Genomic DNA, 17616 nt, shown 5'->3' on the forward strand with positions numbered 1-17616 from the left:
TAAAGTTTTATTAACCTAATTGGTTAAAGAGTTATATTTGTTTTGTTAGGTTGCAAGTTCAAAACATACATATAACATTTTTAATTTTATTTTTAACCGTTTTAATTTTATGGGCGAGTCAACCCCAAATCCGATCCAAGTATCCATTTACTCTCACATATATATTCAAATTAACCACGGTTCTCGACCCGACAATTCGGATACTATTAAAATCAAACATCATTATTATATATTAACCACAGCTCTTAACCCGACAATTCAAACACTATTAAAATTAAATATCATTATATATATATATACACTAAATTTTTGTTTTCTTTTCTTAATTTGTGGACATTTTGATTAGATAAAAAACCCAAAAACCTTAACAAAAAGTTAAAAGTAAAAACAAAGATTTTTTAATTTCAAAAAAGGTCAATAGATTTATTTATATTTCAAATAAAGGTCAATGGATCAAGTGCTCAAGTGCTTGTAAATGGGCTACAATATATTAATAGCCCAACAATGGACTCCCAAATTGAATCAATAAAATTTTACAGAAGAGAGAGAGAAGAGAGAGAGAGAGGTGACGGGTGAAAAAATGGACAGAGGGAGGAGGGAAAGGGAGGAGATCTGAAAAATACTCTACTCCGCCGAGCTACTATCGTCTCCGATCAGATCGAATCCTTTTTTCCTGCAAATTAGGTTCAATTCTCCAAACCCACTTCTAAACGAATCGATTTATCAAAATTCTCGTTTTTCTTCTTCTTGTTGTGAACCCCTGACCAAATCAGTAACGTTCTTATTACCCATTGCTGATTTTGATCTCGTTACCATTTTGCACGAGTTATACTTAAACAAGTGGTGCTCCCCGTAGAGAATTCTTTATGCATTGTCAATTAGTTAGTTTGTTCTGTACAATTTTGTGAAAACTGCTGGAACTGGTGGAGCTCGGTTTTTGTTCTTCACAATGGCGTCGGCGCAGGTGCTCCCCATTTCAGCGAAGAAACAGGAACAATTGGAAGCTGGGAAGCGGAAGGTATGGTTTTTGTCATCCATTGTATTGATCTAGTTTTCTTTTTTCATTAGCTGTTACATCTAACGAATTTTGGCAATTTTAGCTATTCATATCAACAATAATATAATGTAATAACTTGGAACTTGTCAATGGCAATTGGGTACTTAAGTTGTTTTCAGTGTAACACCTTAAATTTTTACAGATGTTAACATTGTTATTTGAGGGATCTTGCTCATTAAATGTTGGGCTTACGCCATTAAAAGAGAGGTTTTTGCCACTGTGTTTAAATTTTATGAGGAAAATCAGAGCAACTGATAATATTTCTTGTTGGAGGGTCTGAAATTGGGGAGAGTAAGCATCCATGGTGTTTTAAAACAGACATACTGAGAATTACACATGGAATATTTCTCAATTTTTGGAACAGTTTACGTGCTTTAGGGGATGCAGGACAATGTCCTAGAGCCTCAGATATATGCTCTTTAGTGTCTGATTGTGTCTTCATTCATGGTTCCCAATCAAAGTGTGTTCCTCCTCTTAGGAAATGATTTATTACTTGTGCACCTCTATTTACTTTCTTATGCTACACCAGTCTGATTAGATTTATTACTACTGCAGCTGGAGGAGTACCGCAAGAAGAGAGCAGCAGCAATTCAGGGAAAGAAGGCTCCCTCCGTGACTGCAGCTAAGAATACACTGAATAATACAAACACTGATTTGCACGAGAATGGTCAAGTGAGGTATACTGGTTTTGATGAAGCTGATGTATCTGGCAGAGTTGATGTCCCTCTTACCGAAACATCTCATGTAGCTCGGATAAAAGATGATAAAGCGTCTGAAAATCTTCAGAACATTAAGTTACTTTCAGGTGATTCCATTGTCACAGCTGCTGAGGTATCTATGAATTCTCAAGGTTTTAAGAGGGACAATACATCATTGCCTTCTGGAACAACAACTACGGATGAAGTTGACCAACTAAAAGCGGTGAAAAATGAAAATGATAATTCTGGAACAGGTTCAGGAATAAGACATAATAAGATATCTGGTGATAGCTTGATTACAGTTGATCCTCCGGTGCATGAGAGTACCGAGTCATCACTGCAAAATAAGTTTGACTACACCAGGCCATTGAACAGAGACAACGATAGGGCTCCTGCTCCCTCATTCCATAAAGGTATCTGTCTTTATTACCGGTGATAATGTTTTTCCCCCCTTACTCTGCATCTTCTTGAAAATATTGATTTGGATACATTGCTGACCTTTGTGCACTTTCACCTGTATTCCAGTGCCTATACATGAAATTGATAAAAAGGATCCCTTGATTTCTAATGGTGAGATATCTGCAGATAATGGAAATACTGAACCAAACAGATCTGATAGGAGGGGTTTGTCTAGCCAAGAATCCCCATACCCAGCACTAGAAACAAGCCTCAGGAAATCTCGTCCATCTTTCCTCGATTCCATTAGCATACAAAGGGTTTCTTCTGCTTCCCAACCACATCCAGAGCAGATGAAGGCTGACTCTTACTCAGGGAATACCCAAGATAAGGACAATCAAGAAGTTTCTGCCTCCAATAGGAGATTTGCAGAAGCTGTTCAACCTGCATGGGCGATGTTGCCAAATGTAACAAATGGAGTTGACCATCACACAAACTCATCAGTTTCTACTGTTAATGGAGGTAAAATGTCTAGTATGCATAAAGACAGGATGGAGAACAAAGGTGGTTATTATTCGCATAAGCAGGATGAAGATTTTGCATCTCTGGAACAGGTTTGTGTAAGGCTTATATTGCATATTTTTCACTTTAATATATACTTTCTCTCTTTATTTTTTTTACCATTATAGATTGATCTATTCATTATATTTTCATGTATATATATATATATATATATATTTATTTATTTCATTCTATAGGAATCTGTTGTTAAACATAAAGTGATGACTATACTGAGAAATGTTACCAAATATCACGAATACCTCATGGATTCCACTTTATGAAAATAAATGTTTGGGGACTGTATACGACCTATTGAAGATTTAGCACATCATATATCATTATCTGAGCTCAGTACCTATAGTTTTCAAGCTTCTATAATCATAATGAATTCTACTGTTTGTTGGTTTTATGTTTTCTCTTTCACCTCTACTTTTAGTGTAAGGTTTTAATCCTTTTACCTACTAAATATATGTATTTATTTTTTCTTCTGCATCCAGTTTTTTAGGTTTCCCTGAATTTTGAGAAAGTCCATTGCCTTTATCATTATTATTTATATATAATATCTTTTATATGTTTTTGAGCATGTGCTTGTCCATGGGTTCTGAGCTGCATAATTGTCCTCCCAATGTAAAGCTAAGTTAAAGTTTTTGTCTATGATTGCAGCATATTGAAGACCTTACACAAGAGAAATTCTCATTGCAGAGGACTCTAGAGTCTTCACGTGCTTTAGCCGAATCCTTAGCCACTGAAAATTCTGGGTTGACGAATAGTTACAATCAGCAGGTAAATGTTCACAATTTACCATGATGTTATATGATGTATGCATACTTTGTCGCTTTCAGATCTCATATTTGGTTTTCCTTTAAAAATGTTACTTACTCGGACTATACTGTTTTCTTTCATATGCAGGGAAGTCTTGTCAACCAGCTAAAAGCTGAGATCGGAAGGCTGCAGGAGGAAATTAAGGCCCTACTGGTTAGTGTGGATTGTTCTTTGACTTGGTGATAGTTTTCTGTTGAATTCTCTTAGTTACATGCCACTTTCAGTCTTCTTGTTTTCTAATTAAATGTGCTTAACCTTGTATACTATATATTTTTTGTGTATAATGTTTTTAAGATATTCCTGTTCTTTGTTTGTTGGTTTGCTTTTTTCTTTAAATTATGAGTAAGATAATTCTTTGTTAGTTTCCTCATAAGAGTGTTTTGATTGGCTCATTTAGTGCATACTCCTTCTTTGTTCATTTCCATAAAGTTTGTCCAATTGAGGCGAGTTTCCTAATACCACTCTTCTTACTTTCTGGATGTAAGCAGACTCACTCACAACCTTTATTTTGAAGTTCTAATTATACAAAAGTTTAAAGTTTTTTTTTTCTCAGTTGTGCATGGTTGCAACCTGTCATTGCATTGTTCTAACTTTAACCAACAATGTAAGCTTATTCATTGATAGGTGGAAGTAGAGTCTGTAAAGATGGAATATTCAAATGCTCATCTAGAATGTAATGCAGCTGATGAACGTGCAAAGCTGTTAGCTTCTGAAGTAATTGGCTTGGAAGAAAAGGTAGCTTGAGCTCATTCTATAGTTGTTGGTTTTGTTTATTATGTATGTTCTTCTCTATTTGCTTCTGATTTCACAAACAATACTCCTTGGTGCCCTATTACTCATTTAAAGTTTTGATTTTACTCTTTTTGCAGAAGGGTCAGTAAGTTTTCTTGCAATTTAGAACACATCAAAGAAGTATAACTATTACAGTTATTTTCTGCTTATCTGCCTCATTTCCTTGATATCCCCCTCCTTTATTAATATATCTACAGGTATTGAGGCTGAGGTCCAATGAACTAAAACTGGAGAGGCAATTGGAGAAATCAGAAGCTGAAATTTCATCACAAAAGTAGGCTTGCCTTCTTGAAAGTAAAGCATGGTCTTATTATTTTTGTACCAATTATATTTTTGTTTTGTTTTATTTCTTCTTTAGTAAAATCATTTCATTCGTTAAGCTGATATGATTAAGGTTTTTGCCCAGCTTCATCCTGTTACAGTTATTTGGTCACTGCATAAAATGTTGGTGTAACTCTATGATCTACTGTCTAAACCTGGCTCATTCTTGCAGAAAGAAGATGTCAAGCCTTGAGAACGAGCGTCGAGATTTCCAAATGACTATAGATGCTATGCAAGAAGGTTGCTTATCTTCTATCATTTGTTTTTTTAGCTTTGTCTTTCTTGGTTCAAAAAGTTTGTGGGGGCTTTGTAACAATTAAGAATTAAGGGATGTAAATGAGAAAAATTTAATGAAGATTTAACAGATAGACAGAGGTCAGAGAGGATGAGGCCCAGAGAAGGAGGTAAGACCATAGAATGATAGGGAGAAGGATACAAATTCCACACTATTCATTTTGTAGTGAATGAGTAGGGCTACTTCTCGTAAATAGCCTGGCCATAACATACTTATGCTAGGTGATATAACAACTTTAAAGGAATCTAATAAAATAGTTGAGCTGGTCCTAAGGTTGTTACGCCTCTAGAATAATTCTCTACACCCAAGCCTAGAGTTCATCTCTTGATCTACTCCTGGCATACTTATTAGTGCTCACGTATTCACTAACCAACTCCTCTAAATTGCTACAAAGTGAAGTTAAGATGGTTGAAGTTGAGCTCCTCAGAGGATAAAGAAATGTTGTATTTGCTCTATTATTGATAAGTCTGCCATTGTCCTGTCAATCTTCAAGGGAATCATTTTTTTGTTCTTGGGGGAGGGGCTGGGATCCTGATACAAGGGGAAAGGGTTTGGGGTTAATGCCCTATGGGCAAATGAATGGTTGTGACAGTTATTAATATAGTAGTATAAATAGAACATTAGTTGTTACGAGTAGTTATGAAATGATTTTAGTTGAATTTTCTTGTTAGAATTTCTCTCTTCCCTATTGTATTTACCCTAGCAGTTAGGGGTCTATCTCCCTCCATTAATTCTTCACTTCTCATCTCAATATAATTCTTCTATCTTTTTATGTTCAAGATTTATACCTGATTCTAGTTATAGGTATAACAGATTCCCAACCCCTAACCTGATGGAAGGCTGTCCCATTTTGCCACTATGATAATACCTCGAGGGGGAATGCTTTAGGTCGTTGTATTACATTTGTAAAAATTCCATATCTTTGTCTATTATATATAGATATATATCCATTGTATTTTTCTATGAATAGAATGTGGTACCAAAGGTAGAGAAGAAATGCATAGAGTTCAGTCTTTAGAAATGTTATATTGAATATCTAGGCATTTCTAATTGTATATTTTCTGTGTACAGAAAAAAAGCTGTTGCAATCAAAGGTATGGAAAGCTTCTAAAATTGAGAAGATTGCTGATGTTGGCAAAAGTGCTGATAACCGGAAAGATGTGTCAACTTCAACAGAAGATTTAGGTATGCAGAGCTCTCTTAGTTCACTCATTTGCATCAATTTATTAGTTTTATGATCAATTAGGGATTGGCAAAGGCTGTATTAATTGGATTTTGTGACTGGTTTATGATCATTTATTCTCATGATGCATTAAGTCAGTAGTCTTTTTTTTAAACATAAAATCAAAATCATTCAAATGTTCATGGATGCTGCAGCTCAAAAGGATGCTAACCTTCTTTTTGATTAGCTAACACATTGGAACACCATCCCCCTAAATGTTTTTGAGCCTATTTGGAAATTTGTATTGTCACAATCACAATCTCAAATCGCAAAAGCTAAAGTTGAAAGTGATTTTCTTATATTCATTTGGTATAAGATATGTTATGGAGATATCGAGAGTATACTGTGATTTTTTGTTTCATTTGGTATAAATATTATTTTCTAATCATGATCCCAATTATAGTGTGATTCTTGACTTCATTCGGTTTATTTTTTTTAGATCACAGTTTGTATTATTTTTAGATCATTATGATTTTCACCAAACATAAAAAAAGAATATATTTTTTTGAATGATGATCTAGATAAAAAATGCATACCTAAACAGTTCTTTGTGTTCTCACTTTATTACAACAAAATTTAAATTCTATCAAAATGACATTTCACAAATGTTTTTTGGCAAAAATTGTATGTTGATTTGTGTATGCGCAGATGATGTGGATAATGTAGTGGGCGCATTAAACCAGGGAGTAACGGTGGCTACACATCCAGGAAGTGACGAATCAGCAGCACCCTCCCTTCAAGAAAATACCCAATTCAATCCTCAATTTTCATCTTCAAGTATTCCACATGATCAATTGAGAATGATTCAGAACATTGACACATTGTTATCTGAGGTAAAATCTTGTGTTTTTTTAATCTTTCTATGCCAATTCTCTATGTATAATCACATTAATGATGAAATTAATCAGACAAAAAGAGTTCAATCTAAGTAGTGAATTTGATTTGATGATTGCAGTTAATGCTTGAGAAACAAGAACTCTTGCAAAATTTATTAACGGAATCGTCACAAAGCTCAAAGTTGAAGGTAATTTTAATTTAAGCTTCATAATGAGTTGGAAACTGTCAATTTGTCACAATTTCTGTGATGATCACCCTTGAAAATTGCCAAAACTAAAATTGAGTTTTTGACTTATTTTTTTCCATTTGGTGTAAGATTCTTTCTGGATCATCATCCAAATTATATGGTGATTTTTTGCTTCATTTGATCTAAACTTTTTTATTTATTGTTTTGAATCATGAACCATATTAGTATGCTTTTTTTGTTTTGTTTATGTTGGGTTAGAGCTTTTTGTTTTTTGTTTTTTTCCACTTTCTGGAGCATAATGCAGATTATTTTCTAGACCACTGTGATACTCAACAACCAAAATAAATGTAGATTTTTCCGAATCATAATCAAAATTGGAAAAAAATGCATATCAACACAATATCCCGCCTTGTTCTTTTTGTGAAGAATGGTTAACTTTGTTCTTTTTGTGAAGAATTTCTCTTATGAAAATGCCTACTCATCATTTTTGTAAGTTCTTTCTGTATTTTTATCTAATTAAGTTCTTGCCACTGATGATAAAGGAACTGAACAAGGAATTATCACGGAAGCTAGAATCTCAGACTCAAAGATTAGAGCTCTTAACTGCTCAAAATATGGCTAATGGAAACATTCCTGTCAAAAGACCAGATTTTTACGATGTCAGCGATAACACTGCTTATGCCGACGAAGGTGACGAGGTATTTACCCATCAACATGACAATTTCACGCATTTACCCCCATTCTTAGTTTGGCTCATTTTTATTATTTATGATTTTCTCTGGGTATATATATAAAGGTGGTGGAACGGGTATTAGGATGGATAATGAAGCTCATCCCGGGTGGGTCATCAAGACGGAGGCCCAACAAGATACATTGAGGTTCATGGAAAACCCTAAAAATGCAAAAAACGGTTATTTACAGATTTGATTTGGGAACTGTCTATAGGTTGAGACTAACTTTTCCAACATCCATTCATTTATTTTGATAGGAAAGTTGTTATAAGCCCTCCTTTGTCAATTTTAAATGTCATCTGTTAGCTGCTGGAGCCATATTAATTAATAGCAAGGCTCCTTCCTTGAAGAGAATCAGACTGTAACATATATATTTTTACTCTTTTACATATTACATTTACACCCCCCTTTCCCCCCTCCCCCCTGTGTGTTTGAAATGTGGAAGGGGTAAATATGAGTTTTGACTCAAAATATTGATTGATATTTTAGAATTCAAATTATGTATTTTTAAAATGGTCCTTTTATGATTAGACAAAAGTAAAACCTTTTTTTTTTGCATAGATTTAGATATAGTACATTTGATAACATTTTTTTAGTCAATTATTTTATTAGAGTTAATTTAGATGCAATATATATTTATTTAAGTTTATTTTTCTTGAAACTTGTTTTCAAATTGTGCCTTTTGGTTGATGATACAAAACATTCTTTTCAATTGTCTCTTTAACAAGATATATACACTATTTTTAAGCCAAATTTTTTTTGTATAAATTGGCATTTATTTTTTATGTAAGTTTTTTTTAACTAATTAAGGCAAAAAGACTTTTATTTAATAAAGACAAACAAGGGTTTAAATAAAAGACATTGGGAGCCATGGATAGTTTTCTTTTTTCATTTTGATTGTCTCACAATTGTAGATCTACCTTACTCGTTACCTCTGATGTAGTCCAGGATTTTGTTAAAATATTTTTAACTCGGGTAGATTTCAAATCATAGTTTCGCTCTAGTTGACTAATGTCCCCCGACTTATAACTAATTTTGGTATATTTCACCGCATTTCTTTTTTAAGCCAACCCCACCCTCTTATCAAAAGGCGATTAGATCTTTGCGTTTGTTACAGGTGTAATGAATTTCGCTTAAAAAGGAAAAAAAAAACTTGACCCACCATGCACTATGCATATAAAAGAAAAAGATGACGTTGTAAATAGGTTCCTTGGATTTAGGCATGAGAATGATAAAGGAAGGATGATAGAATAAAGGCGTTTAGTATGAATTTGGCCCTTCAAAATTCAAATTCACAAAAACAATAAAAATTGAATGAATGAATCAATAATTTCGATCATAGGACTGATGATTAGTCTACATCTAGGACAACAAGAAGCATATATTATATGATCATATCATGACATGATTAATAATATTTAGCTATTCAAGGTGGACCTGCATGCAGTAGATCATCAAAGTAAATGCAATGACAATAAGAAACATACAAATTGGATTATTAATATATCAAAAGATCTAAGTTTACATACCTGCTCTCTCACACACTATATATATATATAAAGTCATGGGCTACTTGGACTAGTAGCAGCTGTGAGGGTTGGGGTACCCTAAAAAAAAATCACATTTTCTTTTTTAGAAGGTTGGGTTTCGTTTTTCCGTGCGACTAATCATCCGGGTTAAACACATAGCCCGCAAACACACTTAGCTATCACTTGAGAGACTCGAATGAGAATATCACATCTTGTTGCTGCTAGGCTAAAAGAGGGGATTCTATATATATATATATATATTTTATGTTATATTGAAAAAAATATAATAGTTTTATTTTGTTATTAACAAAAGTAACATAGTCGATCATGATTCAAATCTGGTTAGTGAACCATTTTTTTTTATCTGAGTTATGATATTATTTGTCATTAATACACTCAAATGAACATTGCAAATATAGAAAGACAAAAAAAACAAATCTCTCATTCTAGATCCCATTTTCCTATAGTAATGTAGATTTTTTTTTTTTTAAAGATCAATATAATTTAAGTCATAACAAGATTTGTGATTAGAACAGTGCTAGAAAGGAAAATAAAATTGTGATCCGAGCTCGTAATGCGTCAAAACAAATCTAAAAATTACAAATCAATGTTAACTTGAGCTCTCTCGATGTTATAATCTATTGCTTGAACCCATAACTTATGTCTGGTCATTGTAACTCACACAACTTTGAATTTTGTATGTTTCCTCTCAAACTTCTTCTCCCCAATTATCCTCTTTATATATTCGTCGAAAATTTTCTCATTTCTAGTTGGCAACTTGACATTAATGTATTTGTCAAAAAATTTCTATTTGCAAGCTTATTTTCCTTAAGCATGTTATTCGTCCACTCCTTTTTTGCACTCTCTATAGTAAGTGGAAAACCGACATAATCAATAATTTTTTTTGCGGTTGTGAATTTTATAAGTTTTCCTTTTAGATTTATATCTTTGTAAGTAGAAAGATGACCACCCCATCATGCATGTGTTTTCTATCTCTTGGAAAGTAATAAGGAATGTCTTGTAATGTAGAAAGTGGAAGTTGCAAACTCTTTTCATAGAAAGAACATCAACAAGGTCCAATTGAAAGGGATAGAAAGGTACGATGGATCGAGATTCTGATCATAATTTAATAATTAGAAAAACTCCACACACTTCAACATTGAGATCAAGGCTAGGTAGGGTTTATATTTGGAGGTGAATGGTGACTCAAATGAGACTTTGTTAGTCTCGTGTCAGTGGTCATGCATGAAGTGAAGAAGATGGGGTCATTGGAATTAATTGATTATGAAGAGTCTTTGTGCATGTCTGAATCAAACAGCATGGGAACTCATGTGCCTTGTCTTCTTCATCTTAATTTAACCTCTTCTTCTTTACTATTCTTTTCTTCTCAATTTTGTTTCAATGGGAGAGTTATGACAATATGGCGATGTATTAATTACTCTTAGATAGAACTATATATAAATCTTTCACGCCTAAAAATTAAACCAAGGAAACCAAAAGAGGAAAAATGGTTCAATTAATAGACGAGAAACATATTTATAGTTAACGGATGACATAAAGAATAAAAGATAACGTCACATATTTTACTTCATTGTCAGTTCTTTTGTCACGACCTTGTACAATAATAGTTCAATCTACGAGGAGTGCATCACATTCCCGTTTATCATTTGGTGGAGTGCATGTTTGGATCAGATGAATATATAGATTGTCGGGTTAGGGTTCTTCAAAACACATCCATTCATGGAGATGGCATTTTGTGATGTTGCATAATTAATTGTGTAATATTGAAAGAATTACTTGGGAGATATTTTATTTTCATGTTTGGGATTTGTTTTTGTAATGTTGGGTCATTGAATACATTTTCATTATTCATTGTATGGAACATTTAGAAAAGAAAATTGTTACTAGTTAGTTCCCAACAAAAACAAAAATTATTAAAAATGAATAACAGTAAATAGAGGAATAGGGTTATAGGTTGGTTTGAAGTAAGAATTTTTTGATCACTTAAAAAAAAAAAAAAGTAAAAAAAAAGTGTGTGGGGTCTGTTTACATGTGGAAGACAACATGGGAAGTATAATAAAGAGAAAGGAGCAGTACTCCGCAATCGAAGAGTCTCTATCTCCATCGAATTATTATTATTATTATTATTATTTAACACAATTTACTTGGACCACAATATTCTTCATCGCAAAGATAAGACTTGATCAGTTTAATTTTGATCAACATTCAACCATGCATTCTCAATATCTCACAACATAACATCATGCATTCATTCATTCTCACAGACAAAAATAAAGTCAATATCTATCTATCTATATATATACTTTTATATTGGAGGTCTCAGATCTATAAGTTGTTATTGCGCTTTATTTGATTCGACGGTAATTTTTATAATCGGAATAATACTCTCAATCGTTGTAAGTCATTTAATATTCATACTTTTAATTGGGTTGATGATCATTTTTTAAGTATATATGTGACCGTCCCTTCTTAACAATAAATGAGGCGAAATAATCGTTTATGATTTTTTTTTTCCAAAAAAGGAGTACTGAAACTGTTTTTTTATACTAAATTTTGTATAGGTATCTTTCCATATATGTAAATGATTTATTATTATTTTATGTAAATGATTTATTATCTTTGATATAATTTTTTTCGCCGTTGTTTACCAAAACTTAGGGATGTCAACATGTATCTTACCCGCTGAGTATTGAAATACTTATTCCCGAATCCAATTTTTTAATTTACGACCCTGATCTCGAACCCGACCGGTATCTCTATTTGTATCTCATCCCCGATTCATTGGGTACTCGATCCCTGATGGGTGTCTCATGACCCGATTAAAATATGAATTTATATTTATTATTTTCTAAATATACTAAATATTAAAAACACAAATGAAAATATTACTGACATAAATTGCATAATTATGTTATAAAAGTTGAAAAATATAATAATTTTTCTGTAAAATTTAACAATAGTCAGAGAATGTTAAAAGATGGTTGAACTTGAAAATAAAAAGTTAAAAGTGAGTAGAGAGATAAAATATTTTGTTATTAAAGAAAGTGAAGATTAAGAGTTAGAGAAGAAAAATTAAAATGATGTTAGAGTGAAGTATGTATTATTAACACAAATAATATATTTATTGTAAATTTATAATGATTTTAATAATGTGGAATTTGTAAAGTCATTTAAAAGTTTAATATATATATATAAATATATATTTTAATATTAATATTAATATGTCAGGTATCGGATATTAGATTTGGGTTTCACACGACTCTTATCTCCATTTTAATTAGTTTGTTCAATAAGCTCCATTTCAACATTAATTCGTTTGGAAAATCAAATGAGTTCGTCTTTAGAGATCAATCACTAAGAATTTTATTTTTGTAAATTGTTCATACATAGATTATCAATTGTTTATTTTTGATTTTGTAAAGTTTATTTTGTATTATTTAATAATTAATTAATTATATATATAATTCTTAATTGAATTTATTGAGAATTAATTTGAATATAACTACCATCTTTTTTTTCTCATACAATCATTCTTACGTCTCTCTTACTATAGAATGAGTTTCAAAATAAGTTACTATTCAACTATTTAAAAAAAAAGTTCAACTATTTTGATATAAAATTTTAATTACATTTACTTTTATTCTACTTTCAACCACATAGAATCATTTTTTTTTGTCGGTAAAACACCATTCTTCTAAATAGGAGCTAGCTAAAGCCACACTATAAAAGTTTAGTAACCAAAAAATGTAAATAAAAGTTTGAAAGGAACAAATTCCTTCTAAAATTATTACTTAAAATGTTATAACAATTAAAGAGTTTTTAAATAAAATCCTATTTCAAATTGAATTTATATTGGTAAGAACATATTATTATTTTTTATTTAGGTAAGAACATATTACTTGTATTGAGAAAATAATTAGTTTCGCAAATACAACAATGATTAATGTAGCTAACTAATCAACAAAATACTTTCACAATCCTACCTAAAAAACAAAACAAAAACAAAAAAGAAGAAGAAATTAAATATCACACAATGATTTAACCAAGGGTTAAAATTAACTTAAAAACATGTCTTAATTTCGAGTGATATTCAATCTCCACTAATGATGAACAACTCTTCGTCTCGCACTCGCAGTCAATAGACAAATAAAGTTGATAGAGTTATTTTTTATATAGTTATTGATTTAAAAATCTTACTATTTTTTTTTGTCATATTTACATTTAAGAATGATAATTTGAAACCGCCTCGCGAAAACCGAACTAAACTATTCTATTTGGGACGATTTCTCCCTGAAACCGAACAGAAATGGGACGGGGATGATATTTGTGTCCCCCGTCCCGATCTCACCTCGATTATGCCCCGAACACTATAAACACAATTAAATACATAAAATTAATAATCCTGATTATGTCCCGAACACTATAAACACAATTAAATACATAAAATTAATAATATATTTATTTATTCATTATATTTTATAAGAGTAGTAAGTTTATTTGTTTATAATAATATAAATTTCAATATGTATTATATTAAAAAATTCGTTTATATAATCTTATTGTATAATTTTATTTTATTTTTAAATATTTTATTAATGGTGTCCCGCGTGGATTTTCCGAAACCGAATAAAACCAAACGGGGCGGGGATGGTAAATGCATTCCCGCCTCGAACCGCCCCATTATCATCCTTACGTACGTACATTCCTTATGAACTCCCGTTAATATGGATTTCCTAGAAGTTGGGTCTTGAATAACTAATAATGTGAAGGTAACTCTATCGGAATGTGGTTGTTTGTCTCTCAATACTAGCTCAACACAACGAGACTTTCTTCCAACAAAGATCACGAAAAAACTATATATGGTCTTCCTCAGTAGTCCAATCTTCAAAGTTTCGCGTAATACTTTAATGTAATGCTTGCGCATATAAGTGTAACCTATTTCACACTAATGGAATGACATTGCTAATAAACCATCCTCAATTCCACATAGCCACCAAGTGGTGTTCTATGAGAGAAGAAAACATGTAGAAGTGGCCTTACTAATGCCATGACATCAACAACTAGTGAACATTTGTAGTGTGGCTTGCTAAAGACTAGTGCTTGATTAGGTATATACTAACTTTATTTTAGTGAACTTTTTAATGAATTTATAGTTGTGATTCTTTTTTAGAAAATTAATTCAATAAAAGAGGAAAACCCAACAAATTAACCAATGCATAAATAAATAACTAAACAAATGGTGGAAAATACACATAATTAATAAAGGCACTCATACTCATAATTGTATATAATTGTGATTGTTCTGAAATTAAAAAGTAACCTTTTTTTTTTATTATTGAAATTGAACATAATAAAGCTAAGAACATTTGAAGAACCAAACATAAGAAAAAGCCTCATCTTCCTTAACTTAATTGATAAAAATGGAATTGAAGTCATTCCAAGAGTAGGAAATTCATGGAGGAGGGCTGCTGATCTGATTATATATATATTTTTAGTCACATATTAATTTGTACAAAAAATACAAAGAGAAATGTTAGACCAACTTGAAGATCAACAACGCGATTGCGATTGAACATAAATTCATCTCCTATGGCAAGCGATAGCAACCGAGTGCCTCGTTTCTTCTCTCCATATCTTTCCGATATCCTCCGCCACCTTTATGGCATCTATCGATGCCCCCGACAAACCTTTTCGCGTGAATCCAACAGTGTACAATCCGGCTTTTCCTTTCCACCCTTCTGGAAATGGCGATTTTGGGAATCCATTGCTTGAGAAGAAATCATTTTCCTGAAACCATATATAAAAATTTAATTATTATTATATAAAAAGAGTTTCTCAAACAATCCAATCGGGTCCCTTGTTATATTCTAACTAGTCAAAACTAAAAAAAGACAAGACTCAAGAAGAACTAACACCATGTGTTTTGAGACAGACATGTTTTATTATTTTAAATAATATTAATTTTTGGGGAGTATATATATATACACTGCAATAAATTTGTGAAACATGGTCGGTCATTTAATTGACAAAAACAAATCTGACAATAAATTCTCCAAACAGAACCTGAATCTGACCGTTAACAAGACACAAACACAGAATCCCACAGGGAAACCAACTTCCATAACTGTCACATGATAGAGAATCCCATAACCGATTTAAATAGATGGGTAAAATCCTTCAAGAAAATTCTATAAACTTAAAAAAAAATCAAACATTATTTCACCCTATCGTCTTTTCAAAATCACCGCCAATCAACATTTTTTAAATAAATTCTTATCAACAAACTTAGACAAGATAAATTAACAAGTAAGATAATGTTTTAAGGGTATTTTAGTCATTTGACTCACCTTTAACCATGAAGGAACATTGCTGCAATACCCAGTTGCCAAAATGATTGAATCAATCTCAAGATGTTGTCCATTAACAAGCTCCACACTTCCCCTAGAGAGTTTCTTGATCCCAGAACTCACTATTTTGATCTCACCAGATTTGATTTTCTCAAGAGCTCCAATGTCAAGAACAGGGGTTTTCCCTTCTCTGTCTTTCAGTTCTAATGGTCCCATAGTTGCAGGCCTTTTCAATCCATATTTCTCCAAGTTTCCAAGAATCAACCTTGATGCAACTAGTAATATTTTATCCACTACCTTAACCGGAAGCCATTTCATCATCTCAACCGCCAATCCAAACGTTGATTTCCCCAAGATCTCCCTTGGCAAGATATGAACCTGTTCCATAAACATGAATCAAATTAAACTTCCCTGTTTACCATTTGTTTATGTTTTAGACTTTTATCAATTCAAAAACAAAAAACTTACCGAGCTTCGAACAACCATCGAAGGAGAAGCATTGTTGAGACAAAGATCAAGAGAAACCTCCATGCCAGAGTTTCCACATCCAACAACCAACACTCTTTTCCCACCAAAACCCTCACCTGATTTATAATCACAAGCATGCACGATATTTCCTGCGAATTCCTCCTCCCCTTCGAACACAGGCACCACCTTCTCTGCGTTCTCCCCTGTCGCCACCACCAGCCACCGGCAAATGTATTCCACCACCTCTCCACGGTGGTGGTCTCCAGCTAGCACTGTCTTGACCCTCCAAAGGCCGCAAGTCTCATCGTACTTGGCGGACTTAACCGCCTCATTGAACCTAGGCTTGATATCGAAATTCTTAGTGTAGGATTGGAGGTAATCGATGAATTGGGACTTGGTTGGGTACTCGGGGAGGTTTTCGGGGAAAGGAATGTAAGGAAGTTGAGAGAATTGTTTTGGAAGGTGAAGTTTAAGGCGATCATAAGTATTGTTTTGCCAAAGGGAGGCAACACAGTTTGCCCTTTCAAGGACAATATAGGGAACATCTTGCTGGCTTAGACCGGCAGCCACAGCTAGACCAGATGGGCCAGCTCCAACAATGACAGGTCCATTGACCAAAATGCACCTTCCTGAGAATATGGCCTCATGATGATGATCAATAGCTTGGATCATTATATTGAATTGAATTGAAAATTGGGGAAGAGCTAAAGAAAAATGAACTAGCTTTGAGGGAGTTATAATAATAGCAAGTGTAGTTTTGCTTGTTTGGCAACAAATTTGTGGATGGGCTTATAAGGGAATGGAGAGGTATAAATAGAAAGGAAATAAAAGAGTTTTGGCTTTGGAGGTGGTGGCATGTGATTGGGATTGGGAAAATGATGGATTCAAAAAGGACTCACAAATGATAAGCTTGTGTCACCTCCCTTTCTTTTAATCATATATGTATTTTTTTTTCTATTAAAATGAGTTTTTATTAAATTCTTATAATTTACCTAATGTAGCTATTCGAACAACCTTACCGAAAATTCTCTATAGATAAAGGAGTATTAGAAAAAAAGGGAACTTTTAAATATTCAAATTGATTATGAGTCACTTTTAATACCTTTTAAGGATGGAGTTGAACAAGTATATCTTGCTTGGTGTGATGGGGGCATTTCAAGCACACCAATTATGGTTCTAATATTATCTTCAACTTAATCCTTATATAATTTAGAGGATCAAATATTTTTAAGAAAATATGAATAATTTATTCATGATGATTATAGTTAAAGGTTACCTACGAGTTCAATTTCACCTAAAACGTTTTAAGTTGAAGTGGATGTCATGACTGAA

At 32.6% G+C, this 17616-nt stretch overlaps 2 protein-coding genes across 2 annotated transcripts; one reads left to right on the forward strand and one right to left on the reverse strand.

The window, feature by feature from the left end:
• The first annotated feature begins 531 nt into the window (after window positions 1-531).
• Window positions 532-8329, forward strand: LOC124911314 (protein BLISTER-like). The gene is made up of 14 exons (XM_047451781.1): window positions 532-1018; window positions 1613-2168; window positions 2341-2765; window positions 3376-3495; window positions 3622-3687; window positions 4159-4269; window positions 4524-4600; window positions 4820-4887; window positions 6014-6127; window positions 6813-6997; window positions 7120-7188; window positions 7731-7886; window positions 7985-8066; window positions 8177-8329. The coding sequence occupies exons 1-13, from the start codon at window positions 950-952 to the stop codon at window positions 8063-8065; spliced, it is 2097 nt and encodes a 698-aa protein (XP_047307737.1). The 5' UTR covers window positions 532-949; the 3' UTR covers window position 8066; window positions 8177-8329.
• A 6448-nt stretch (window positions 8330-14777) lies between these two features.
• LOC124911315 (probable indole-3-pyruvate monooxygenase YUCCA7) lies at window positions 14778-17245 on the reverse strand. The gene is made up of 3 exons (XM_047451782.1): window positions 16285-17245; window positions 15817-16194; window positions 14778-15256 (listed from the first exon to the last, which is right to left on the reverse strand). The coding sequence occupies exons 1-3, from the start codon at window positions 16954-16956 to the stop codon at window positions 15050-15052; spliced, it is 1257 nt and encodes a 418-aa protein (XP_047307738.1). The 5' UTR covers window positions 16957-17245; the 3' UTR covers window positions 14778-15049.
• Between the last annotated feature and the right edge of the window lie 371 nt (window positions 17246-17616).

Source organism: Impatiens glandulifera, chromosome 8, assembly GCF_907164915.1.
Source record: "Impatiens glandulifera chromosome 8, dImpGla2.1, whole genome shotgun sequence".
In the NCBI taxonomy this organism is placed as follows: domain Eukaryota; kingdom Viridiplantae; phylum Streptophyta; class Magnoliopsida; order Ericales; family Balsaminaceae; genus Impatiens; species Impatiens glandulifera.

What these genes read in the sequence shown, in the direction of transcription:
- LOC124911314 (XM_047451781.1), top strand. Translation starts at nt 950, where the DNA reads ATGGCGTCGGCGCAGGTGCTCCCCATTTCAGCGAAGAAACAGGAACAA. An exon ending in TGGAAGCTGGGAAGCGGAAG is followed by an intron (nt 1,019 to 1,612) that starts GTATGGTTTTTG and finishes TTACTACTGCAG; the next exon opens with CTGGAGGAGTACCGCAAGAA. An exon ending in CGAATAGTTACAATCAGCAG is followed by an intron (nt 3,496 to 3,621) that starts GTAAATGTTCAC and finishes TTTCATATGCAG; the next exon opens with GGAAGTCTTGTCAACCAGCT.
- LOC124911315 (XM_047451782.1), bottom strand. Translation starts at nt 16,956, where the DNA reads ATGATCCAAGCTATTGATCATCATCATGAGGCCATATTCTCAGGAAGG. An exon ending in CGATGGTTGTTCGAAGCTCG is followed by an intron (nt 16,195 to 16,284) that starts GTAAGTTTTTTG and finishes TTTATGGAACAG; the next exon opens with GTTCATATCTTGCCAAGGGA. An exon ending in ATGTTCCTTCATGGTTAAAG is followed by an intron (nt 15,257 to 15,816) that starts GTGAGTCAAATG and finishes ATATGGTTTCAG; the next exon opens with GAAAATGATTTCTTCTCAAG.